At 44.6% G+C, this 26,850-nt stretch overlaps 1 protein-coding gene across 1 annotated transcript; it reads right to left on the reverse strand.

Annotated features, from left to right (window-relative positions):
- Window positions 1-782: 782 nt before the first annotated feature.
- On the reverse strand, window positions 783-9,976 carry Krt20 (keratin 20). Its single transcript, NM_173128.2, is given in 8 exon segments — window positions 783-1,055; window positions 2,107-2,144; window positions 2,816-3,036; window positions 3,851-3,976; window positions 4,168-4,329; window positions 4,923-5,079; window positions 7,226-7,308; window positions 9,533-9,976. Coding segments are annotated over 8 exon segments (1,296 nt in total). The 5' UTR covers window positions 9,944-9,976; the 3' UTR covers window positions 783-957.
- Between the last annotated feature and the right edge of the window lie 16,874 nt (window positions 9,977-26,850).

Raw genomic sequence — 26,850 nt, forward strand, 5'->3', positions numbered from 1 at the left:
GAATACAGTTATGTGTGTCATCTACTCGTGGCTTCTTTATTTTGCACTTTCCATGTATACATATGCATGTGTGTGGGCACATGTGTGTGGGTGCATGTGAATGTGTGTGTATGGTTCATGTACACATGTGTGTGAGTGCATATCCATTCGTGTTGCAAGTGCACTTGTATTTGCATCCACGTGGGGACCAAGGTTGGTGTCCGAAATCCTCGTCTACTGGGGATGACTGCCAGTGGGTATGGGCTCTGTCTTTGAGGGTGGTGGACATGTTCAAGGATTAGTGGTCATCGTTGTACAACCCCCGGGTGCACATGTTACATAGGTGGATTTCGCAGTTTGTAGCTGAGTCTCACGAAAGAAAAACCGTGAGAGACACTCCATACCCCACATTCACCGAATAAAGCTACGTTTAATGAGCTAAGCAGTTTACTACGACAAGAAGACACCAGTCTACCTCCAGTCTAGTTTTGCTCTTAACCGAGCCCCGTGTCAATCACCTTGCGCAGGGCTCCTTACTCTCTTCAGCATTCGTGATTGGAATTTGTCTTAAATGATTCAGTGACTAAGTTGAGTTCTGAGAGGTGGCAGAGGCGACTGGGTTGGAGGAGGGGAGGCAAAGGCAGCTTAAAGGCAACAGGAGGGCAATGAGAGTAACTGGGAAGTTGCCTCCTGGGAGAACCCTACAGGGGGCTTTTAGAATTCAGAAACAAGAAAAACAAAACCCCAGACGTGAGAGGTTTGTTTGCTTGAACTCCTCCGCCCTAAGAGGACCACAGTGAAGGTGGCTTAAATGTTCCAGGATTCACTGGCTTTAATCTTGCAAGCCCTTTACAGCTCCCCAGAGTGAAAACGTTTATATTTAATTACAGAGCCCGGTAAATAAATAGACAGTCACCGCACAGTATTGATGCGGTTTCCGGACGCCACAGCTGGAGCAGCCTCCCCATTGGCAGCTGTTTATATGTTTTCTTCTATCTCCTTGACTTCAGAGGACACGACCTTGCCGTCTACCACTTCCTCCACGACCGTCTTAATCTTCCTGGTTTTCTTGATATCTGTGTGAGTGTCAGACATTAGAAGTTGGTCCAGGCTCATGGCCACCCTGAAAAATCACTCGACTTTTTCCATATACAAATTTAAGTTGGATTTTATAAAAAAGCATAGAACGATGTATCTCATTCTCCCCAAATTCATAAGGCCCCCATCTTCTCACCTCAGATAAAAATAGGCAATCTCGAATAAAACGAAATCCACATTTTAGTTGCACACACCCCCCCCCCAACCCCCTGCCTCCCCAGGACCCGGGGCTGTTCTAGCCATAGCATGGGTTAAGAAAGGCACTTCGTCATAGGGAGTGTGCCAAAGTCTCCACTTGAGTGCATTCTGTGCATGATGTCCAAGCCTTTTAGAATCTTGATGCCTTGAGGCTGGTGAGATAGCTCAGCCAATACAGCACTTGCTAAACAAGTATGGGGTCTGTGCTCTGGTGCTGAAACCCATGGTTTTCCTTTGAAAACATGCTGGATGTGGTGGTAGGCAGGAAGTTGTTCTGACTTCCATGCAGTGTGGCATGGGCAATCTCTCTCTCTCTCTCTCTCTCTCTCTCTCTCTCTCTCTCTCTCTCTCCTCTTCTTCCCCTCCCCTCCTCTCTCTCTCCTCTTTCTCTTCTCCTTCTCTTCTCTCTCTTCTCTTCTTTCCCTCCTCTCTCTCTCCCCTCTTTCTCTTCTTCTCTTCTCTCTCTTCTCTTCTTTCCCTCCTCTCTCTCTCTCCTCTTTCTCTTCTCCGTCTCTTCTCTCTCTTCTCTCTTTCTTCTCCTCTTTCCCTCCCCTCCTCTCTCTCTTCTTTCTCTTCTCTCTCTTCTTTCTTTTCTCTTCTCTTTCCCTCCCCTCCCCCTCTCTCCTCTCTCCTTTCTCTTACACACACACACACACACACACACACACACACACACACACACACACGGAACAAACAAACACATAGAAACTTGCCCCTCACTTGTGCTTTGGAGGACCTCCACCTTTCACCTTCCCCCACTGACAGACAGCTGTCAGGGAGCTGCTGAGATTTCCGCACTATAGGACATGTGCCCAAGTGCAGAACACTTACCTTTTGCTTCCAAAGTGTTTAGCTGGTACTCTGTAGTTCTGTGTTGTGAAGTAAGCAGAAAGAAAGACAGCATTACTGCCGGGTCAAAGCTGTGGGGATTCCCTCCTTGCCCCTTTGTTTTCTAATGTCTGGGTTGACATGTGGTTAAATGTTCTTTTCCTATGTCTGTCCTTTGGACTGTGTTTATCTCACGCTGCAGTGATCTGCTTTTTAGCTTGGAAAACACCGACCTACTTATCATCTACTAGAAATTTGTACATTGAGGACTAAAATTAGGACAAACGTTCAAGTCTGTGGGGTTTTTTGATTGTTTGTTTTGCGGGGGAGGTTTATATGCGAAGGCAGACGTTGCTCCAATTCTGCTCATCTACAAACTGGCTCCCGTGGGCCTTCGCGGCCGGTGGTTTAATTCATGAGCAGTCAGTGAGAATTTTCAAAAGGGCATTATGCTTCCAGCTATACACTTAGCACAAGAATCAACACAAAGGTGATCGGCATCCTTTGGAGAACCGTCTTCTGACTCGGTCCTGTCACAGACCTCGTTCATAGGCTACTGCTGTGTGGGGTGTTCTCTACTGTTTGGTGTATTTCTGCCTCGTTGTCCCGTGTGTAACACTGCTATTGTGCTGGGGATTGGCTGGACAAGGACTGTGAAGGAGAATGGCAAACACACAGAGAGACACACATTCCGGGATGCTAAGAGCCTCACTTTATGTCCTCTCCTTCCAGAAGGCGGCGGTAGGTGGCGATCTCCTGCTCAAGCCGGGTCTTTATGTCAAGGAGGATATTGTACTCTTGGTTCTGGCGTTCAGTGTCGCTCCGGATCTGCATCAGTTGGGCCTCCAGGGAACTCAGCATTTCCTGGATGGCCGCCAACTGGCTGGCATAACGAGCCTTGGTCTCCTCCAGGGTGCGCTCCAGAGACTCTTTCTAAGCATGCAAGACAAAGAGGGGGGATTCTTACTTGTGGATAGCGCAACCGTTGTGTCTTTTGGGAAGAACTTTTGCAGCCTTTGAGCACCACCCGGTTTTCTAGCTCTTTCTGCCTAGTCAGCCAGTTACCCCTGCCACCTCTTGCCTTTTTGCTTTGTTTCGATTAACCTTTACGGTTCCCACAGCGTGATGCACACGGTGCCACAGCGTCGAGGTTTACTTCCTTGCTTGGAAAGAGGTCATGCCTGTCACCCCTTTAGTAGGCCTGGCCACACAATTCATGGTGTCAGTTGAGAACTGGATTTCTCAAGCTACGGGCCCAGGCTTGATCATGTGACTCTTTGGCGGTTGACATGCAGGCAAAACTGACAGAGCCTTTCCCTTTTCTCCTGAGATTCAACTCTAAGAGTTGCCCCATAGTTCAACTCTCTCTCTCCTCCTTCCACCACCCTGACATGACCCAGACTGGTCTGTCCCTTTAGCCTTGACTCCTAAAGTGGAATGCCATCATGTCGTCTTGGGAGGGTTGTCAACATAACTTACTTAGCCTGCAATGCCTCTACCCCTTTCCTGCAACTTAAAGCTCATCTTTGATTCAAGATCCAGGACAAATGTGATTTTCTCTGTGGAAGCTTCCAGATCTACTCTTTCCTCTGCCCCGCATTGCCTGTTACCCTTGCCTTGGTTTCTTCCTGTGGCATAGTTCTTATTAGCCATTGGACCTGTTTCCTTGTTGGCTCTGCAAGGGGAAAGGTTGTTTATTTCGGTTGTCTGTGCTTCCAGAGTTCTGAACATGATCCGAGGGGCTCACCATGCTTAGTTGGGACTGGAGCTCTATTTCCAGGGTCTGGTAGCTGCGTCTCAGTTCCGTGACTTGAACCTCGGTTCCTCTCAGCTCCTCAATGTTCACTGTGACTTGTTTCTCCAGAGTTTGAGTCTAAAATTCCAAGAATTAAGAAAAATGAGCAAGGAGATACAGAAGAGAGAGAGAGAGAAAAAAAGGAAGGAAGGCAAGCGAAGGAGAGGAAAGAACAGAAAGGAAGAAAGACGGAAGGATGGAAAACGAGAGAAAACATGGTCTCTCTCCCGTGTAACAGTGTTACCCATCTGTCACCACTCCAGAATTACCTGTCTCTCAAACTGTTCTTTGGCCTCCTGCAGGTTCTTCTGGGCCAGGATTTCATATTTCTGTCTCATCTCATTCATGATCTCACCCAGGTTCAGGCCTGGAGCGGCATCCACCTCCACGTTGACATTGTTGCCCAGCTGCCGGCGAAGGACCTCGACTTCCTATGAGAGGGCGGTTCTGACTGAGGTTAGTTTGAAATACATTCTCAGATCAGGCTTGGTGGAGGAGACATAAATCATCTTGTGGCTTCTTTCATCGGGGATGAATAAAGATGAAAGGAAATAAGAAGGGGGCTTCCTGTGGTCCGAGCACGGCTTGGAGTTATTTAACCGAGGGCAACATCTTGGAACGAAGTTAGGCTTATTGTCATGATTGATATTGTCTTTACCACTGTCACCTGCACTATCATCTCCTCTACCGTTACTACCACCACTACCACCATCATCACAACCACCACCATCATCACCACCACCACCATCATCATCACCACCACCATCATCATCACCACTACCACCATCATCACAACCACCACCATCATCACAACCACCACCATCATCACAACCACCACCACCATCATCACAACCACCACCGTCACCACAACCACCACCATCATCACCACCACCACCACTACCACCACCACCACCACCACCACCACCACCACCACCACTATCACCTCTTCTTCCTCCTGTTTTTCTTCCTTTCATTTATATGATTGGAGCTGTCTCGTCCTATACCATCCCTGCATATTTCTTACCTCTTGATGCTCTTTTTTGAGGAGGGCCAGGTCCTTGTTCAGTTCTTCAATCTGAATTTCCAAGTCTGTCTTTTGAAGGGTCAGGTCATCATAGACCTTGCTCAGGCCTTGGAGATCGGCTTCCACAGTTATCCGCATGCCCCTTTCAGCCTCAAACCTGCGGATGAGTCAAGATGCAGACATACTCAAGTCTTCTAAAGTTAGTGTAGAAGAGGTAACGTAACATAATGAGATAGATAATTCATGTATTTTATAACAATCTCCTTCACATATTAATGAAAAATGAATGCGGGCCAGATCATTTGCTCTGTAATATAACTCTCGTGCGGCTGGAGAGATGGCTTAGTCCTTAAGAGCATTGGCTGCTCTTGCAGAGGACTCTGGTTCAGTTCTCAGCATCCTCTGGTGGCTCCCATCCATCTCTGTAAGTCTAGTTCCAGGGGATCTGATGTCTTTTTCTGGTCTTCTGGTCTTCGTGGGTAGCAGACACACACATGGTGTACAGACATAGGTGCAGGCAAAGTGTTCATACACATATCACACACACACACACACACACACACACACACACACACACACACACACGAGTCACAAAATTCCGTTCCTTTTTAGTCTGAAGTAACTTTGAAGAGTTTCTAAATTCAGAGGCTAGGGGTGAAGGGGAACTTATCTATCATTTTATAAACAGATGTTCCCAGTGTGGGTCACCTCAGTCATTCCTTTCCCTCTACAGCCTCTGACAAAGGCACAAATTAAAACACACCAAGCCAAACCAAATGATAGCACTAGAACACCCAGCTGCTGACGGGGCAAAGCCGGGGTTCAGGGATCTAATTGCCTCACCTTCACGTATGACTTTCTGATTTCCTTCTTTTTAAGTCTCCTTGAGCATCTAAACTGTGGGGCGCTTAGTGTGGACACACCCTGCAGGTTGGGATCAGGAAGCCCTACTGTTCATCAGCTCTGGGGAATGTGGTCGTGTGAGTGTGTCCAAGCAGGTGAAGACATCTGAAGTGCATTAATCATAGGTTGGTTCCGGTTCTTTGGTTGGCTGGGTGAGACCAGAGAACTCCAACACACTGGAAGCTACGGGATTCGTCTGTGGAATCTGGCTGTGATACGGGAGCCACATGAGTCTGTGGAGCGATTCTGTGGATGCTCACCCAGTGGAGACATGTGGCTCTCACATCACAGAAGGCCACCGGTGAAGAGATGGAGTCCTGGGTTGCTTTGTGATAGAATTAGCTTTAGTTGGTGAAAGAGCAGAAGTGAGGTCACTAAGAATATTCTAGTGACCAGAGCTGACCAACCAGAACTGTGGCAGTTACTGGGAGGTGTTCAGAAAGAATGGTGGATAAACAAACCTTAGCATCCTGGGAGAGCAAGTGCTGGGCAGGGCCACATAGTTTCTAACAGCCCTATGCTCCACTATTCTGAAATAATGAAGTAGAAGCTTCTTAACTCACAATAACATGCCCATCTAAGCATGATAAAGCACTATTAAAAGTCGATTCTTTTTCAGGGCCAGTGAGATGGCTCAGCAGGCAAAGGTACCCCCTGCCAAATCTGACATCTGGAGTTCTGTCCCTGGAAACCGCTGATGGATGGAAAGCACTGACGGCTGCCAACTGTCCCTTGACCTCCACATGCACCTGGCAACACCCTGTGTCTGTCTGCCTCTCTTTTTCTCCTTTCCATCCTCTCCTTCTCCCTTTCCTTCCCCCTGCCATATACACATATACACATACCTGCTAAATAAATGGGGAAAAAAACCACTAAAAGCATTTCTTTTTCAGAAGAATTTATCATGGTATTGGGTATTATGGAAGACATCTGTAATTCCATGTCCTTAGAGGCTGAGTCAGGAGGATGCTGACTTTGGGGCCAGCTTGTATTACAAAGCAAGGACCTATCTCAAAAACAGAAACCCAAATGACACCCCACTGTGATGGTTTGTATATGCTTGGGCCAGGGAGTGTCACTATTAGGAGGAGTGGCCTTGTTGGAGTAGGTGTGTTACCGTGGGTGGGAGTTTTAATACCCTAGTCCTAGCTACCTAGAAGTCAGGATTCTGCTAGCAGCCTTCAGATGAGGATGTAGAACTCTCAGCTCCTCCTGCACCATGCCTGCCTGGATGCTGTCATGTTCCCACCTTGATGATAATAGATTGAACCTCTGAACCTGTAAGTCAGCCCCAATTAAATGTTGTCCTTATAAGAGTTGCCTTGGTCATGGCATCTGTTCACAGCACACACACACACACACACACACACACACACACACACACCATTTAGAGAACCTACTTCAATCTGAAGTCCTCTGCGGCCAGCTTAGCATTGTCAATTTGCAAGACGCATCGGGCATTTTCTATTTGAGCATCCTTAATCTGGGAAATGTGAGAGGAAAAAAGAATGACATTTTCCCTTTGGGAAGGAGTGTAAGGTAATTTCATTGGTCCTCAGAGACAACTGTGATTCCATCATAAGTGATGTTCGTTTCAAGAATGACCGTGGGAGAACAAGAGGAACAGTGACAGAGGAATTAGTGTAGTGGCTTGGCCTAGTTTTTTTCTGATCATACGAAATGAAAGCTGAAGTCACCCACATCGCTGGACCTTTTTGAGCGCCTTGTTTGTGACACTGCTCACACTGGAGCCTTGCTGTTAACCCTTCTTACCTGGTGAGCTCGAGCTCCTTCCCCTCAGCTCAGTCAACACTGTTTCGAAGTCCCCCACCCCATGACATCTTCCAGTTCTGGCAGCGAATGCACCCCTGCTGCTGTTGCCCCCACAGCATCCCTGCATCTACCCTTTCAGTGATGGTTTCTTTGGTCCGGGCCTGTTTCACGTCAGACACTTCATGTGCTGTCATTGTTCGCCATGTGTGTTGCTCAGGACCCAGCCGGTGTCTATGCAGTAGTGGCTGAATGGGAACTTGCTGTCTGTGCGAGTTAGGCACAGGACAGAAGGATGGGTGCACCCTGGATCCATGTGCATCTTTCTCTGTGTGTGCGTATGCGGAGGTCAAGGGACAGCCTTGCATGCTATTCCTTAAGTGCTACCATTTTGGGGGGTGAGGCCGGGTCTCTCAGTGTCTTGGAGCTCACCAATTAGGCCAGGCTGGATGACCAGCAAGTCCCAGGGGTCTGCTTGTCTCCACTCCCCCATCGCAGGGAGTACAAGCACACATTCTCCAGTTTTGTTTTTTAATCTGGGGACTGAACTCAGGTTCTCGTGTTTCAAGGCAAACACCGTGTTCTTTAAGATGGATGAGAATTAGAAGTCTACTTCTAGAAGATAGTAGAGTGGCATATCCCTCTCAGTGGCTATTCCTGGCGAGAGGCCACTCGATAGGCCTCAAACTACTGGACACTGAGGGCTGTGCCTCAGTATCACAGAAAATCCCCATGTCAATTCAGAAGCATCGACCTTGTGAGAAGTGCTTAATTTGAATTTTGTGTTGTATCAAAAAGCCTGAAGGACGGTCCTGGTGATGAAGTAATGTGAGCACCATAGCTTGGTGGTCTGTAAAGTCTGAAGTTAAGCTGCACTGATGTCTGTCATATAACCCAGGAAGAGGCCCCTGGCTCAGTCAAAGGTCTTTGCTCTAAAGGGGTAATAACTTTAAGATATAAACAAAACCAAAGGGGAGGCCTTTCTTGATTAGATAAGAACCCCGGAGCTAAGCCAATGGTACGTGCTAATGCTGACCTCCTTAGTCAGGAGCAAAGTCTCCAACTCTTATGCCATTGCCTTTATAAAAAGGAGAACCCCACCTACCGTGGATGATACAGGAGCAGATGGTGATATGACTGTAATAAAGTTGAATTGGGGGCAATAGAACATTTCATTATCGCAGAGATGCATTATAAAATGCTTATTGATAGTGAGGAGATAATTAAACAAGGCATTAAAAAAATCCAGGTATCAGAATTGTTGCATGATAGCACACTTCTTTAATCCCAGTGCTGAGGCAGTGGAGGCAGGAGGATGGTGAGGTCCAGACTAAACTGGGATACACAGATCTTGTATCAAAGACCAATCCTTCCTTCCTTCCTTCCTTTCTTCCTCCCCCTTCCTTCCATCTATCCATCCATCCAATCACCTATCATCCAACCATTTATCAATCAATCAGTATAGATATCATTAATATATGTATTGTGTCTTCCCTGGAGCCTTTTGTTATTTATTCCCATAGTAGGTTAATACTTTTATTATAACATTCATATAACGAAAGATGAAAAATCTCTTCAAACTTGAAGTCTTCCGAGTTAGTGAAGACAAGTAGCAAACTCACAGAAACCCTGGCAGGTCTCTGAAAAAAATAAGATCATTCACAACGAAGACCTTATATTGTAAACCATAGACAAAGATATAGGCTGTGATCTTGGATGATAAAATGGTCATATTTTATATGCAATTAGGTTGAAGTTTTAGAAAAAGCATGGGTTAAACCCATCCTGTTGACAGATACCACGAGATAAGATGCATTTTTTCAGTTATAAATTTCGACCTAATCTGCTTCATGTGTTTGAATTCACCTAGCATACATCTCTCTTAATCTATTAGGCAACTGAACAGTGAGGTAGAAATCACGGACTTCATGGCTCACCTGATCTTGCAGCTCTTTGATCTGTGCGTAGTAGGAACTGTAGTCCCGGATGATGCTCGGTGCATTGGTTTCGTACCACTGCTTGATCTGGGCTTCAAGTTTGGAATTGGATTGCTCCAGGGAGCGCACTTTTTCTAGGTAGCTTGCCAATCTGTCATTGAGGTTTTGCATTGCCAATTTCTCATTGCCCCCAAACAGGTCCCCTCCGTTGGAGAGATGGTTCCCGTAGCTCATTGTGGTTTTGGAGACAGAGATGCGGGTGCCGTGGCCTCCAGCCCCACCGTAGACGCTGGGTGCAACCCCCAGACGCTGCATGGTCCCCTTTCTATACAGGGAGCCACTCGTGCTGAGTGCTGGGCCTTGTGAGGAGGAACTCAGACTTCTGTGGAAACTTCGACGACTGAAGTCCATCTTGATCCCGGGAGGCAACACCTGTAGCCTGGAGTTGGAGCACACAGCCTGTCTCACGGTGCTGTGGCGCTAACCTTTTATAGAGTTCAAGAGACTCCTCCCCTGCTGCAGTGTCACCTCAGAAATGACACAGTCCACCTTCCTACCTCCCCTCCCCCTCTTTTGTACGGAAATATGGTTTTATTCCATTCTAGAAATTACCACTAGAGGCACTTCTTAAAGGCTTTCTGGGGGTGGTGGTGGTGGTGGTTTCTTTTTAATAAACAGAGGTAACAAAAAGGACGAGGAAGGGGGTGTTCTTTCAGGTCTTGCACCTGCCCTGGCAGGTTTTTCCCTCCCTCCCCGTATACAAATAAAGAATATTTACAATCTATATGAATAATTTAGGCGCTGAACAAGGCAGCTGTGGGAGCATAAAGTAAGTCACACTGGTGAGAAAAGACAATGGCTTGTTCCAATGATAATGAATTTGAAAAGAAAACGCTTTGTTTCAGGCTCTTTAAAAATTTTTTTTTTATTTTTACTTTTAAGTTTATCCTTGTTTAGAACTTACGTTTACAGTCTATTGAAATATCTTGAGTGGAGCTGGGTAGGCTGGTGAGCACCTGTGATTCCAGCCCCTGGGAAGCAGAGGCAGGGGGATCAGGACAAGTTTGAGGCCAGCCTGGCTGAAGTAAGGAGTGAAGTCTAGCCCAGTGCTGTGTAACAAGACCCTGTCTTGAAGTGCACAAACCCACTCACCAAGAATTTGAGAACTGAGTATAGTCAGTAGGTGAATATGTAAATGAGTATCGGTAGGCGGTGGATCAGTTGATTTCGGAGTGTTTTTTTTTTAAAGATATTTTAAATAGTGTTTTTGGGTAATTTCATCCGTGAATATGCAATGTAATATCCTCCCAGACTCGCCTCTCCAACTGCACCCAGATCCCACACAACTTCATGCCTTTTTCATTTTTCTTAAAAAAAAAAACTGAATCTAATTAGTGTTGCCTGTATGACTGTGGGTGTGGGGCCAACTATGGGGGTGTGGACAACCTGTCCGTGGTCATAGAACCTCGTCCTGGCTCCCAGCAGCCTGCAACTGCCAGGAACTCCTAGGTTAGCCTTATTTAAAAAAAGCAAACTTATTATAGAAATCTTGCAAATATTTTTAAGTATTAGCATCTAAATGGTTGAAAAATGCTTTTAAAAACTGAAATTGTTGAGAAACTCCCGTTTTTAATACCTGGTCTGTTGTGTGTGGGAGCCTGCTTCTCCTGTCTGAGGCCAGCTAGATAACACCAGGAGACTCTGCTTCTGCCTTCCTGAGGATGCCTGCAGGAGCTGCCTCTTAGGACACCGATCTGTCCCAGCTGCAGAAGCTTGTGTCACCTTGTAGATCAGTGCAGTGGTTCCCTGAGAGTGTTTTCCCCCCTCCCTTCCCCCTGCTGCCTCCTCCTTCCCCCACCCCTTCCCCCCAACCCTGGGAAAGAGAAAGAAGGTTGCAGGGTTATGGGACTCACACATAACTTCCCAGAAGTCGCTGATTAAGAGGGCAATTATTCTGAGCCCCAGCCATTCAGCCTATTGATTGGTTTGAGTAGGAACATTCCTTCTGGAGGGTGAATCCGTGTCCAAGCGGACTTTGCTGCTTCCTCCACACACCCTTGTGGGCTGCGCCTCACCAGCTGATGAGATGAGGGGGCTGATGGTGAGCACTCCCTAGGTTGGAGCAAGAGCTTCCACACAGACTCCCTTTCGTTTTCTGACTGAAAATGTCTCCTCTGCTGAAGAACTTGCGCCATTTCTTTAAATCAAATTAATCAGAAGGGATTGGAAAGGCCACAGAAAACACACAACCAACTCCCATTTTAATTCTTACTTGATTGGAGACTTGAATATGATTAAAACAAGTGGACACACACACACACATACACACACATACAGTCACATTCACACACACACATACACATACATACACACACATACAGTCACATTCACACACACATACACACATACACACATACACACACACATACAGTCACATTCACACACACATACACATACACACATACAGTCACATTCACACACACATACACATACACACATACAGTCACATTCACACACACATACACACACATACACACACATGCACACACACACACACACACACACACACACACACACAGAGAAAAGAATGTATAGTCTCTCCTAAATGTTTCTTTTCCAAATAACTCTCTTCTAAAAGAAAGTAAGGTCTTATTGTTTCTGTCTTATAAATAACATACCTTTAAGTAATAAATATTTTATCTCAGCCATAAGTTTGATAAAGGAAAAGCTATACAGAATGAAAACCTGACAGGCTAGCCCCGCCTTAGGCTGTGTGCGGTCTCTGTGGACGGCTCATAGTCTTCATACTTTCCCCAGCTCATCTTTGCCCACTGAGCACCATCAATGGCTGAACAGGCAGCAAGCAGCTCACGTTTGTTAGATCATAAGTCAGCTTGCTAAGAGCTGTCACAGCTGAAATTTGTAGTTAGCAAGCTTTTAGAGACACATAGACCGTGTGTGTGTGTGTGTGTGTGTGTGTGTGTGTGTGTGTGTGTGTGTGTGTGTGAATGAATGTGGTTTTTGGTGTTGAGTAATTGGGTAGGTGAGAAAATTGTTTGATTAAAAGCCTTTGGAAAACTATACCAGTAAAACTGTACAAAATTTGAGGTGAGTCTTCCCTGAGGTTCACACACTAGCATATGCACTGAAGATGTTTAAAGGCACCACTTGAATCCACAGTTAGTGCTAAGAGTGGTCTGAGGTGTCCTCCCAGGGTCCCCACGTTGAAGGTTTTGTCCCTGGTCTGAGGTACTAGTGGGAGAAGGTAGAACCTTTAGGAGGTGGGATGTTGTGGAAGGAGTCACCTGGGATGCGCTTCTGAAGGGGATGTTTGGAAGCTGTTCTTTCTCTTCCTGTCTGTAGAAGCTCTGAAATCACGAGCTAGGACAAACCTTTTCTCTAAATCATTTACCTCAGGCGTTTGTCACAGTATCCGAAGGCTGACGGACACAGCCTTGTAATAGGAAGGGATCTAAATACAGCTGTATTTATAATTTGTATTCTCTTCTTTAGATCAATTCTTCCTTGCGATCAGACTCAGTTATATTTAATTCAGACTTTAAACTCCATTTCTAATTGTCTGAAGATATAACTTCACCTTATTGCATACTATTTATAGATTTTCGATGTTTCAAATTTGAACTAACATCTGATACTGCAAGGCGATAGGGTCGGGGCTCTGCCGTCCCATCCACCACTGATCTGCTTAAGTAGAAGCACTCCGATTGGAGCCTTTATCTCTCTCTACACAGGAGCACTTAGTATAGGACACTGGGTTCTCCATGTGTCATTGAGACTTACCCTTTGGCAAGTTATTCTAGTTTATAAAGTGACTACGGGAAGTCAAGCCACTGTTTCCATAGGAATTCTTTTTAAGAAAATTATGTCAGAGACTGAATAAAGAGCCTATTGGCCTTTATGCGTACACACAGGTACGACTTTAGAGTCCTTGCTATTCCAGGCTGTTTGGATACTCACTAGATTCCAACTTCCTGTATGTGATCGAGATGCATTCTGACCTCCGCGACTACTCAGCTGAGCGTTAACGATTAATGTTAAGTTTGGACAGGAGTTTGAAGTGCTGTTATAGCTCTCAGAGGACTTTCTACTTTCGCTTTTCCACAGCACAGACAAGCTATCACAGCTCAGATATACAGACATAGAACGCACATAGGGAGGGTTTCTGGGGATCAGGAGGCAGGTGAAGAGAGAAGAGATGAAGAAACTTGACGTATGTTCTTTGTTGAAGCAGGACGCTGAGGGGGTTGTTCAATGGCATGAAAGTCAACTTATACTATTGTCTTTACCTGAATTAGTCCAGCGCCTCCAGCTGATGGTTCACCCTTATTTGGTGTTTCTGCTCATTTATGACTTGGGGATGGGCTTGGCGGATCTGTTATCTCAGTGGCTATTGGATTATCAGAGTGAGACTATGATACACAGCCATGAGTCACCTAGCGACAGGGATATGCTATGAGAGGTATGTCGTTAGGTGGTGTCCTTGTTGTTTGGATATTGTGGAGTATAATTATGTAAAGCCAAGGCTTTATGGTACACAGCCTAAATGGTACACACACACACACACACACACACACACACACACACACAGAGGCACACACACTGGGACACACACACACAGGCACACACAACACACTGGCACACACACATACACACACTGGCACACACACACACTGGCACACACGTACTCACACACTGGCACACACATATAGTGGCACACACACTGGCACACACAGCACACTGGCACACACACTGGCACACACACATACACACACACTGGCACACACAGCACACTGGCACACACACTGGCACACACATACACACACACTGGCACACACACACTGGCGCACACACACTGACACACACATACACTGGCACACACACATACACACAAACTGGCACACACACACACTGGCACACTGACACACACACTGGCACACACACACATACACACACACACACACACACACTGTTTATACCATTATCTTACTTTACTTTCTATTGCTGTGATAAATACCATGACCACAAGTGACTTGAGGGAGCTCAGGATTTGACACGTATGTCCTGAGCATGGTTGGTGAGGGAAGTCAGGGCAAGGACTGAAGCAGGAGCAGAGGCAGGACCCAGGAAGGCATGCTGCTTACTGGTTTGCTCCTCATGGTTTGCTTTTCCTGCTTATCTTTATTCAACTCAGAACCATCTGTCTAAGGGCAGCACCATCCTGTGGGCTGGGCCCTCCCATAGCAACCATTATTCAAGAGAAAGTTCCATAGACTTCCCCGCAGGAAATTTTTTTTTTTTATTAACTTGAGTATTTCTTATATACATTTCGAGTGTTATTCCCTTTCCCGGTTTCCGGGCAAACATCCCCCTCCCCCCTCCCCTTCCTTATGGGTGTTCCCCTCCCAACCCTCCCCCCATTGCCGCCCTCCCCCAATAGACTAGTTCACTGGGGGTTCAGTCTTAGCAGGACCCAGGGCTTCCCCTTCCACTGGTGCTCTTACTAGGATATTCATTGCTACCTATGAGGTCAGAGTCCAGGGTCAGTCCATGCATAGTCTTTAGGTAGTGGCTTAGTCCCTGGAAGCTCTGGTTGCTTGGCATTGTTGTACTTTTGGGGTCTCGAGCCCCTTCAAGCTCTTCCAGTTCTTTCTCTGATTCCTTCAACAGGGGACCTATTCTCAGTTCAGTGGTTTACTGCTGGCATTCGCCTCTGTATTTGCTGTATTCTGGCTGTGTCTCTCAGGAGCGATCTACATCCGGCTCCTGTCGGTCTGCACTTCTTTGCTTCATCCATCTTGTCTAATTGGGTGGCTGTATATGTATGGGCCACATGTGGGGCAGGCTCTGAATGGGTGTTCCTTCAGTCTCTGTTTTAATCTTTGCCTCTCCCTTCCCTGCCAAGGGTATTCTTTTTCCTCATTTAAAGAAGGAGTGAAGCATTCACATTTTGATCATCCGTCTTGAGTTTCGTTTGTTCTAGGGATCTAGGGTAATTCAAGCATTTGGGCTAATAGCCACTTATCAATGAGTGCATACCATGTATGTCTTTCTGTGATTGGGTTAGCTCACTCAGGATGATATTTTCCAGTTCCAAACATTTGCCTACGAATTTCATAAACTCGTTGTTTTTGATAGCTGAGTAATATTCCATTGTGTAGATGTACCACATTTTCTGTATCCATTCCTCTGTTGAAGGGCATCTGGGTTCTTTCCAGCTTCTGGCTATTATAAATAAGGCTGCGATGAACATAGTGGAGCACGTGTCTCTTTTATATGTTGAGGCATCTTTTGGGTATATGCAGTTCAGGCAGTTCAATGTCCAATTTTCTGAGGAACCTCCAGACTGATTTCCAGAATGGTTTTACCAGTCTGCAATCCCACCAACAATGGAGGAGTGTTCCTCTTTCTCCACATCCTCGCCAGCATCTGCTGTCACCTGAGTTTTTGATCTTAGCCATTCTCACTGGTGTGAGGTGAAATCTCAGGGTTGTTTTGATTTGCATTTCCCTTATGACTAAAGATGTTGAACATTTCTTTAGGTGTTTCTCAGCCATTCGGCATTCCTCAGCTGTGAATTCTTTGTTTAGCTCTGAACCCCATTTTTTAATAGGGTTATTTGTTTCCCTGCGGTCTAACTTCTTGAGTTCTTTGTATATTTTGGATATAAGGCCTCTATCTGTTGTAGGATTGGTAAAGATCTTTTCCCAATCTGTTGGTTGCCGTTTTGTCCTAACCACAGTGTCCTTTGCCTTACAGAAGCTTTGCAGTTTTATGAGATCCCATTTGTCGATTCTTGATCTTAGAGCATAAGCCATTGGTGTTTTGTTCAGGAAATTTTTTCCAGTGCCTATGTGTTCCAGATGCTTCCCTAGTTTTTCTTCTATTAGTTTGAGTGTGTCTGGTTTGATGTGGAGGTCCTTGATCCACTTGGACTTACGCTTTGTACAGGGTGATAAGCATGGATCGATCTGCATTCTTCTACATGTTGCCCTCCAGTTGAACCAGCACCATTTGCTGAAAATGCTATCTTTTTTTCCATTGGATGGTTTTGGCTCCTTTGTCAAAAATCAAGTGACCATAGGTGTGTGGGTTCATTTCTGGGTCTTCAATTCTATTCCATTGGTCTATCTGTCTGTCTCTGTACCAATACCATGCAGTTTTTATCACTATTGCTCTGTAATACTGCTTGAGTTCAGGGATAGTGATTCCCCCTGAAGTCCTTTTATTGTTGAGGATAGCTTTAGCTATCCTGGGTTTTTTGTTATTCCAGATGAATTTGCAAATTGTTCTGTCTAACTCTTTGAAGAATTGGATTGGTATTTTGATGGGGGTTGCATTGAATCTGTAGATTGCTTTTGGTAAAATGGCCATTTTTACTATATTAATCCTGCCAATCCATGAGCATGGGAGATCTTTCCATCTTCTGAGGTCTTCTTCAATTTCTTTCCTCAGTGTCTTGAAGTTCTTATTGTACAGATCTTTTACTTGCTTGGTTAAAGTCACACCGAGGTACTTTATATTACTTGGGTCTATTATGAAGGGTGTCGTTTCCCTAATTTCTTTCTCGGCTTGTTTCTCTTTTGTATAGAGGAAGGCAACTGATTTATTTGAGTTAATTTTATACCCAGCCACTTTGCTGAAGTTGTTTATCAGCTTTAGTAGTTCTCTGGTGGAACTTTTGGGATCACTTAAATATACTATCATGTCATCTGCAAATAGTGATATTTTGACCTCTTCTTTTCCGATCTGTATCCCCTTGATCTCCTTTTGTTGTCTGATTGCTCTGGCTAGAACTTCAAGAACTATATTGAATAAGTAGGGAGAGAGTGGGCAGCCTTGTCTAGTCCCTGATTTTAGTGGGATTGCTTCAAGTTTCTCTCCATTTAGTTTAATGTTAGCAACTGGTTTGCTGTATATGGCTTTTACTATGTTTAGGTATGGGCCTTGAATTCCTATTCTTTCCAGGACTTTTATCATGAAGGGGTGTTGAATTTTGTCAAATGCTTTCTCAGCATCTAATGAAATGATCATGTGGTTCTGTTCTTTCAGTTTGTTTATATAATGGATCACGTTGATGGTTTTCCGTATATTAAACCATCCCTGCATGCCTGGGATGAAGCCTACTTGATCATGGTGGATGATTGTTTTGATGTGCTCTTGAATTCGGTTTGCCAGAATTTTATTGAGTATTTTTGCGTCGATATTCATAAGGGAAATTGGTCTGAAGTTCTCTTTCTTTGTTGTGTCTTTGTGTGGTTTAGGTATAAGAGTAATTGTGGCTTCGTAGAAGGAATTCGGTAGTGCTCCATCTGTTTTAATTTTGTGGAATAGTTTGGATAATATTGGTATGAGGTCTTCTATGAAGGTTTGATAGAATTCTGCACTAAACCCGTCTGGACCTGGGCTCTTTTTGGTTGGGAGACCTTTAATGACTGCTTCTATTTCCTTAGGAGTTATGGGGTTGTTTAACTGGTTTATCTGTTCCTGATTTAACTTCGATACCTTGTATCTGTCTAGGAAATTGTCCATTTCCTGCAGATTTTCAAATTTTGTTGAATATAGGTTTTTATAGTAAGATCTGATGATTTTTTGAATTTCCTCTGAATCTGTAGTTATGTCTCCCTTTTCATTTCTGATTTTGTTAATTTGGACGCACTCTCTGTGTCCTCTCGTTAGTCTGGCTAAGGGTTTATCTATCTTGTTGATTTTCTCAAAGAACCAACTTTTGGTTCTGTTGATTCTTTCTATGGTCCTTTTTGTTTCTACTTGGTTGATTTCAGCTCTGAGTTTGATTATTTCCTGCCTTCTACTCCTCCTGGGTGTATTTGCTTCTTTTTGTTCTAGAGCTTTTAGGTGTGCTGTCAAGCTGCTGACATATGCTCTTTCCTGTTTCTTTCTGCAGGCACTCAGCGCTATGAGTTTTCCTCTTAGCACAGCTTTCATTGTGTCCCATAAGTTTGGGTATGTTGTATCTTCATTTTCATTAAATTCTAAAAAGTTTTTAATTTCTTTCTTTATTTCTTCCTTGACCAGGTTATCATTGAGTAGAACATTGTTCAATTTCCACGTATATGTGGGCATTCTTCCCTTATTGTTATTGAAGACCAGTTTTAGGCCGTGGTGGTCCGATAGCACGCATGGGATTATTTCTATCTTTCTGTACCTGTTGAGGCCCGTTTTTTGACCAATTATATGGTCAATTTTGGAGAAAGTACCATGAGGAGCTGAGAAGAAGGTATATCCTTTTGCTTTAGGATAGAATGTTCTATAAATATCCGTTAAGTCCATTTGGCTCATGACTTCTCTTAGTCTGTCGACATCACTGTTTAATTTCTGTTTCCATGATCTGTCCATTGATGAGAGTGGGGTGTTGAAATCTCCCACTATTATTGTGTGAGGTGCAATGTGTGTTTTGAGCTTTAGTAAGGTTTCTTTTACGTATGTAGGTGCCCTTGTATTTGGGGCATAGATATTTAGGATTGAGAGTTCATCTTGGTGGATTTTTCCTTTGATGAATATGAAGTGTCCTTCCTTATCTTTTTTGATGACTTTTAGTTGGAAATTGATTTTATTTGATATTAGAATGGCTACTCCAGCTTGCTTCTTCTGACCATTTGCTTGGAAAGTTGTTTTCCAGCCTTTCACTCTGAGGTAGTGTCTGTCTTTGTCTCTGAGGTGTGTTTCCTGTAGGCAGCAGAATGCAGGGTCCTCGTTGCGTATCCAGTTTGTTAATCTATGTCTTTTTATTGGGGAGTTGAGGCCATTGATATTGAGAGATATTAAGGAATAGTGATTATTGCTTCCCTTTATATTCATATTTGGATGTGAGGTTATGTTTGTGTGCTTTCATTCTCTTTGTTTTGTTGCCAAGACGATTAGTTTCTTGCTTCTTCTAGGGTATAGCTTGCCTCCTTATGTTGGGCTTTACCATTTATTATCCTTTGTAGTGCTGGATTTGTAGAAAGATATTGTGTAAATTTGGTTTTGTCATGGAATATCTTGGTTTCTCCATCAATGTTAATTGAGAGTTTTGCTGGATACAGTAACCTGGGCTGGCATTTGTGTTCTCTTAGGGTCTGTATGACATCAGTCCAGGATCTTCTGGCCTTCATAGTTTCTGGCGAGAAGTCTGGTGTGATTCTGATAGGTCTCCCTTTATATGTTACTTGACCTTTTTCCCTTACTGCTTTTAATATTCTTTCTTTATTTTGTGCGTTTGGTGTTTTGACAATTATGTGACGGGAGGTGTTTCTTTTCTGGTCCAATCTATTTGGAGTTCTGTAGGCTTCTTGTATGTCTATGGGTATCTCTTTTTTTAGGTTAGGGAAGTTTTCTTCTATGATTTTGTTGAAGATATTTACTGGTCCTTTGAGCTGGGAGTCTTCACTCTCTTCTATACCTATTATCCTTAGGTTTGATCTTCTCATTGAGTCCTGGATTTCCTGTATGTTTTGGACCAGTAGCTTTTTCCGCTTTACATTATCTTTGACAGTTGAGTCAATGATTTCTATGGAATCTTCTGCTCCTGAGATTCTTTCTTCCATCTCTTCTATTCTGTTGGTGAAGCTTGTATCTACAGCTCCTTGTCTCTTCTTTTGGTTTTCTATATCCAGGGTTGTTTCCATGTGTTCTTTCTTGATTGCTTCTATTTCCATTTTTAATTCCTTCAACTGTTTGATTGTGTTTTCCTGGAATTCTTTCAGGGATTTTTGTGTCTCCTCTCTATGGGCTTCTACTTGTTTATTTATGTTTTCCTGGAATTCTTTCAGAGATTTTTGTGTCTCCTCTCTATGGGCTTCTACTTGTTTATTTATGTTTTCATGGAATTCTTTCAGGGATTTTTACGATTCTTTCAGGCATTTTTGCGATTCCTCTCTGTAGGCTTCTACTTGTTCTCTAAGGGAGTTCTTCATGTCTTTCTTGAAGTCCTCCAGCATCATGATCAAATATGATTTTGAAAATAGATCTTGCTTTTCTGGTGTGTTTGGATATTCCATGTTTGTTTTGATGGGAGAATTGGGCTCCGATGGTGCCATGTAGTCTTGGTTTCTGTTGCTTGGGTTCCTGCGCTTGCCTCTCGCCATCAGATTATCTCTAGTGTTACTTTGTTCTGCTATTTCTGACAGTGGCTAGACTGTCCTATAAGCCTGTGTGTCAGGAGTGCTGTAGACCTGTTTTCCTCTCTTTCAGTCAGTTATGGGGACAGAGTGTTCTGCTTTCGGGCGTGTAGTTTTTCCTCTCTACAGGTCTTCAGCTGTTCCTGTGGGCCTGTGTCTTGAGTTCACCAGGCAGCTTTCTTGCAGCAGAAAATTTGGTCTTACCTGTGGTCCTGAGGCTCAAGTTCGCTCGTGGGGTGCTGCCCACGGGCTCTCTGCAGTGGCAGCAACCAGGAAGACCTGTGCCGCCCCTTCCGGGAGCTTCAGTGCACCAGGGTTCCAGATGGTCTTTGGCTTTTTCCTCTGGCGTCCGAGATGTGTGTGCAGGGAGCAGTCTCTTCTGGTTTCCCAGGCTTGTCTGCCTCTCTGAAGGTTTAGCTCTCCCTCCCACGGGATTTGGGTGCAGAGAACTGTTTATCCGGTCTGTTTCTTTCAGGTTCCGGTGGTGTCTCAGGCAGGGGTCCTGCCGCTCCTGGGCCCTCCCCCACGGGAGCCCAGAGGCCTTATACAGTTTCCTCTTGGGCCAGGGATGTGGGCAGGGGTGAGCAGAGTTGGTGGTCTCTTCCGCTCTGTAGCCTCAGGAGTGCCCACCTGACCAGGCGGTTGGGTCTCTCTCTCACCGGGTCTGGGAGCAGAGAGCCCCCGCAGGAAATCTTATGGAGGCATTTTCTCAGTTGTGGGTCTCTCTCTTCCCAGATGACTCGAGCTTGTGTCAAGTCAACAAAAACTAACCAACTCAGTGATGTACATATGCGTCTCTCTTTGCTCCCATTGCTCTTACAGCCATGACAAACAGAACAACACAAGATTAAACCAAGTGTAAGAGAAGACGTAATACAGAGGAGACACAGTAGGGGATAGAGAGATGGCTCAGTCTGGTAAAGTGCCTTAGCAAGGATGAGGGCCTTAGCTTAGATTCCTAGCCCTCATGCTCAAAAGCTGGTACCACATCTATAGTCCCAACAGCGGGTACTGGAGACAGGCAGATCTTTAGAGCTCATTGGCCAGCGAGCCTAGCTGAGCCGATGAAATTCAGGTTCAACAAGAGTCTCTGTTTCAAAAATATCAGGTGGAGACCAGTTGAGGAAGACACTTGACATCAACCTCTGGCCTCCATGCACACATGCATGCAGGAAGCTGAGATTCCTTCCCAGGGTACACATAAGCAATGCCTATCTATTCTAAGGTACAAACAACAAACTCAGACACAATTTCTCCAAAGCTCATTTTGGGGAACCAATGAGTTTACTGAGCTTCCTTATAGAGCGTAGGGAAAGAATTATCAACAAGGGTGTGGCTACTCCTCTCCCTAACAGGCCACACCTGAAAAAGCCTTTACTCAGCAGGTCAAAGGGCTTCCTCAGCACTGTATAGGCAGAACACCCCCTTTTCCTAGTCTTCCCCAGCTTGAAAATTCTAGCCCCTCCCTGAGGGCATGGGCGATTTAAGCAGAGTGGTAGGAAGTGGCTAGATACTCAGATGAGGGTCTCTATTCCTACATGCCGGGGTATAAATTAGTCAAGAAGCCCGGCTGGTATGATGCTTTTTCAAGAGGGAATCGCTGAACTTCCCAAGATGGCGGTTGCATGGCTGGGGTGACTGTCATTCACAACAATGCACCCGTGTTTCTTTGTTTATGGGAATGCTGTTGCATGGAATTTACTGTGTAGACCAGGTTGCCTTTGATCTTGTAGTGATCTGCCTCTCTCTGCCTCCTGAGTGCTGGCATTACAGACATAAGCTACTGTACCTGAGTCATTTCTTGAAAATGAAAGATAAACTTGAAAGTTGGAGTAAGTTCTAAGAGATTGTAAGATCTACCTGCAGAATTGAAGAGTAAAAGAGAATAAATGATTACCTAATTAAATGTTCAGTGATGGTAGTAGCAATATATTAAGCGAGGTTAGATAAAATTATTGAACTAGATCCTCCCGAGAAAAGGCTCCCGAGAAAAGGCTTTGTTAGCCGAATGACAAAGAGGAGTCAAGAGGTGTAAAGAGTAGACTGAAAAAGCCTAAATATGTAGGAAGAAAGTTCCAGAAAAAGACAAGAGAGCAAAGGAAAATACTTGTCAAATAAAACAGAGAATTTCATACAATTGTTTAAAGTAACAAATCCTTAGATTATGGGGGCCTAATGAATTTCAAACATAGTGGATACAAATAAACCATAGCCATACCATCAGAACAAAGACTAGATCATAAGGAAACCTGAGTGAGGTAGAGAGAAAAGATAGACCACTAGCCCAGGCACAGGGCTTTGAGGGACAGCTGACTCTCAAAGGCCACTTGAACATGGGGAATGAATGATGTGTCCAATATGCTGGGGGAAAATAACCGTCCTTCTTGGACCATTCTTGTTCAGAGATCCTAAGTTTGAAGGAGGGCAATGCAGAGATATCTCAGGAAGAAAAAGAATTGTCATCAGCCCCTACAGCCTCACGAAAAGTAATCTGAAAAGTTGTACTCTCTGCAGATGTAGGATCCAAGGTGCAAGCATGGAAGGTGGACCAGCAAGAGCTAGATCTATAACTGTGGTGGTTTGAATGAGAATGGCCCTCATAGGCACATGAATTTGAATACTTGGTCCCCATTGGTGGACCTGATTGGGAAGGATTAGGAGGTGTGGCCTCATTAGAGGAGGTATGTCATGGGTTGGGCTTCAAGGCTTTAAAAGACTGGAGCCATTCCCAGTGCTCTGCCTCCTTGTTGCATCTCAAGATGTGAGCTCTTGACTACTGCTCCAGAGCCAGGCCTGCCTGCCTCTGAAGTGGTAAGCCCCAAATAAATGGTTTCTTTTTATTATAAGTTGCCTTGGCAATAGTGCTTTAGCACAGCAACAGAGAAGTGATTATTACAGACCCATCTAAATGAATATTGGTTAAAAATAATATCAAGTAAAACATGCATGCCAGGGTAGGCATATACTTATACTTTATTATCTCACAATAATAAAAATAAAATAATAACAACAATAGTGATGATGATGATGATGATAATAATAATAATAAAAATAAACAAAATACAAACAACTGCAACAGTAGAATGCCTCTCTCTAATGGACTAAGTATAAAGTTTTCAGAAATAATCACTTTGAAGTTTCAATGTGGGCCATTCAGAGTGGAATGATGGAATCTCACATTGTCCCCTTGCTGTCTGTTCCACCTAGGGGCCAATTTTGTTCAGATTCCATGGTCTGTGCTACTTCTCCCTAAGCAACTTAGAAACTGTCTGATTACCAGACCAGCTATCACAGTTCCACAGTATCTGTGTTCAGGTAATTCTTAGTGTACTGAATAATGGCCCCAAGGTACAGAAGTAATGGTGTCAGTAATGACCAAATATGGAAGCACGGTAGAACACTGCTGCTCATTGACTATCCTCTCAACTCTAGGAAACAGTGGATATTCAGTTCGTAACAGTATAGATATTCCGCTGTCTACAGTTTTAGGTATCTATTGGAGGACTGCAACTGATAGGGAGTGCAGCACATACAGTTAATTTTCCCCCTCTAAATGTTTGGGAAAAGGACAAAGTCTCTTTGGACAAGCTAAGAGCGCATGTGTGATGACACTGAGTTTATAATTTTGTTCACATCTTCATCTCTTCTCAAGTATCCTGCAAAATAAACTACTGGATGAGCCCACAGAGCTCAGAAAGTCCTGAGTGTGGGAACCCAGTTTAGAACTGGTTGAGCATGACAAAACCAGTTAGGAAAGGAGGGAGTGAATTCATTGTTAAAAATGAAAGCTCTAGATGCAGTGGGTTACTTAAAGGAAAAAAAAAGAACACGGAATTGGTCAGTGATACACACGCAGTCTGAAAAGAACCAAAACCGTAGTGGGATGTACAATCCCACTATTTTAGTTACTTTTGCTGTTCCCAACTTTATGCCCAACCAGAGCAACTTTAGGGAAGGAAGATCGTTTGGGGATCGTGATTTCAGGCAGTCTCAGCCTACCATGATCTCAAAGGCATGGAGGAGCATCTCCGTTTTTGTTGGTTGGATGCAGTGGAAGTTGCTCTGTTAGGGCAAACCAGGAAGCGGGAAGTGAGGCAGATGAACCAAGGGCTTAAGCTTCAGAGGCCTATGTCTAGTGACCTACTTCTGCTAGCTAGGTTCCCTTTCCCACGACCTTCTAAATTAGTACCGCCTGCTGCGAGGGTGAGGGTTGGGTAGCAAGTATTAGAAGCCAAGGCTCCATGGGGGAACATTTCAGATTCAATCCATAGAATTCCCAGGTCCTAAAGGCTCACGACTATTTCGTCATTTGAAATACAGCCCGCCCAACTTCAGGAATCCCTGTGGTCTCAACAATTTCCGAGCCATTCAGAAGTTGAAGTTCAACATTTCCAGCAACGTTCAGGTCAATCTCTCAGCCAGGAGCCTCTGCAAGATAAAACAAACAAACAAACAAACAAACAAACAAGCAAAACAAACAGATAGACTTCCAATATACAATGACAGGGCAGGACGAGACATCCTCATTCCAAGAGGGAGAGATGGCGGCACAGAAAGGAGGGATGGGACCAGAGTAAGACCAAAATGCAGCAAGGCAGACTTTGAACACTGTACCTTCAGCTCTGTATGAAGCATCTAGAACGCATTTGTCATGACGCAAACTCCAATGGGCTCCGGTAGCCTTGCCCCTGCAGTCTTTGTTTGCAACCCCTCAGCTTCTCTCCTGAGCTTGCTTTACTCAGAGCGTGCAGCTTTCTCCCACAGACATCCCAAAGTGCCACAGGCTATACCATAGGCTAGGGTCTCCACTGCCACTTAGATTTCACCTCCCAGCTTCCCAGCTAGCCACCGAAAGGCTCTCTGAAAGTGGCCTAACACCAGAACACATTGCCTGGCTTCATAAGCTTCTCTCAAAAGTCTTGCTGGAAGGATCTGTGAGTTTATAGGTATGCCTTAGGGGCAGGGCTGGGAGAGGGTTTGGGGAGGTGCTGTGACAGAGGGAGATGGGATGTCTATTTCTGGAGATAGAAAGTGTGACCGGCCTGTGTTGGGTTTACATTGAACACGTTCTGTGTGAAGAGGATGGTTGGGTGTTTCCTTCTGAAGACTGTTGGGAACAAGCAAAAGAAACGTATTCTAAGTACTACCATTTCATTTCCAGACTCCATTTAATCATAGGGAGAAACTAAATCCCAGGTCCCAGGCCCTAGGGGATCTGAGGACTTCCCTATAACTGAACAGCTTCTGTTGTAGAAAGACTGTTTTCTGGATCCAGCCATCTCAGGGAGCCATCTTTCTGGTAGGGTCAAACAAGTTCATGTTCCCAGTTCTAGTAGCAACCCACTCCTTGGTCCACTTATCACTCTTAGCTCTGCATCTAATGTCCAGGAGAATAAATTAAGGCCCTTGAAACTGAATACCTTAGATACAGCCCAGTCTCTAACAGGTACTCCCTTTTTAAACCCATAATGTCAAAATACGATTGGATAACATTGCAGCTCCTCCCAGCTCCTTATCCCCTGGCTTTGTGTTCCCATCCTATAAAAATGTGCAATCTCGCTTCAGGGATGCGGTTCAGAACCCAAACTGGCCGCTTCCCTGAGCGCTCAGAAAACAAAGCTCATTTTACATTTTAAAATTTCTGTCTCTAAAGAGAGTTTTCTTGGCTTCCACCCCGAATCCAACAGAGTCAAGGCTGGTTATGCGTAATAGAGGATTTCCTCTGACCTTGTTGAATTTCACATTTCTCCTTATTATATTAATTACCGCCACAATTCTAGCTCATTCCGTCTCCCCATACTTTTGCCAGGTCTTTGCACAGCCAGACCATAAGTTAATCTGGGGAAGATGGCATTGATGCACATCTCCCTGCTGCCTCCAGGTTTTCTGCTTCTCTGCATTAACCCAAAGCTGAGCATTTTGCTAATTATGATTCTCCGAGTGTGTAATCTTTATGGTGCCTGAGTGCAACTTGTGGAGGTTGTCTAGGTACAGGCTTTAATACAGTTGGTCAAACGTTGTTATGAGACAGTAATAATCAATTAGCATTGAACTTTCTATCCATCAGCCATTTATCTAACATGTCTTCATTGCAGACGTTTCATGCATAGATGCAGGGAGAAGCTGCCCTGAAGGCTATGCACAAGATGCCTTAGGAGGCAGCCAGACTCTCCCTCTCCT

The sequence above is a fragment of the Rattus norvegicus genome, chromosome 10, assembly GCF_021556685.1.
Source record: "Rattus norvegicus strain SHRSP/BbbUtx chromosome 10, alternate assembly SHRSP_T2T, whole genome shotgun sequence".
In the NCBI taxonomy this organism is placed as follows: domain Eukaryota; kingdom Metazoa; phylum Chordata; class Mammalia; order Rodentia; family Muridae; genus Rattus; species Rattus norvegicus.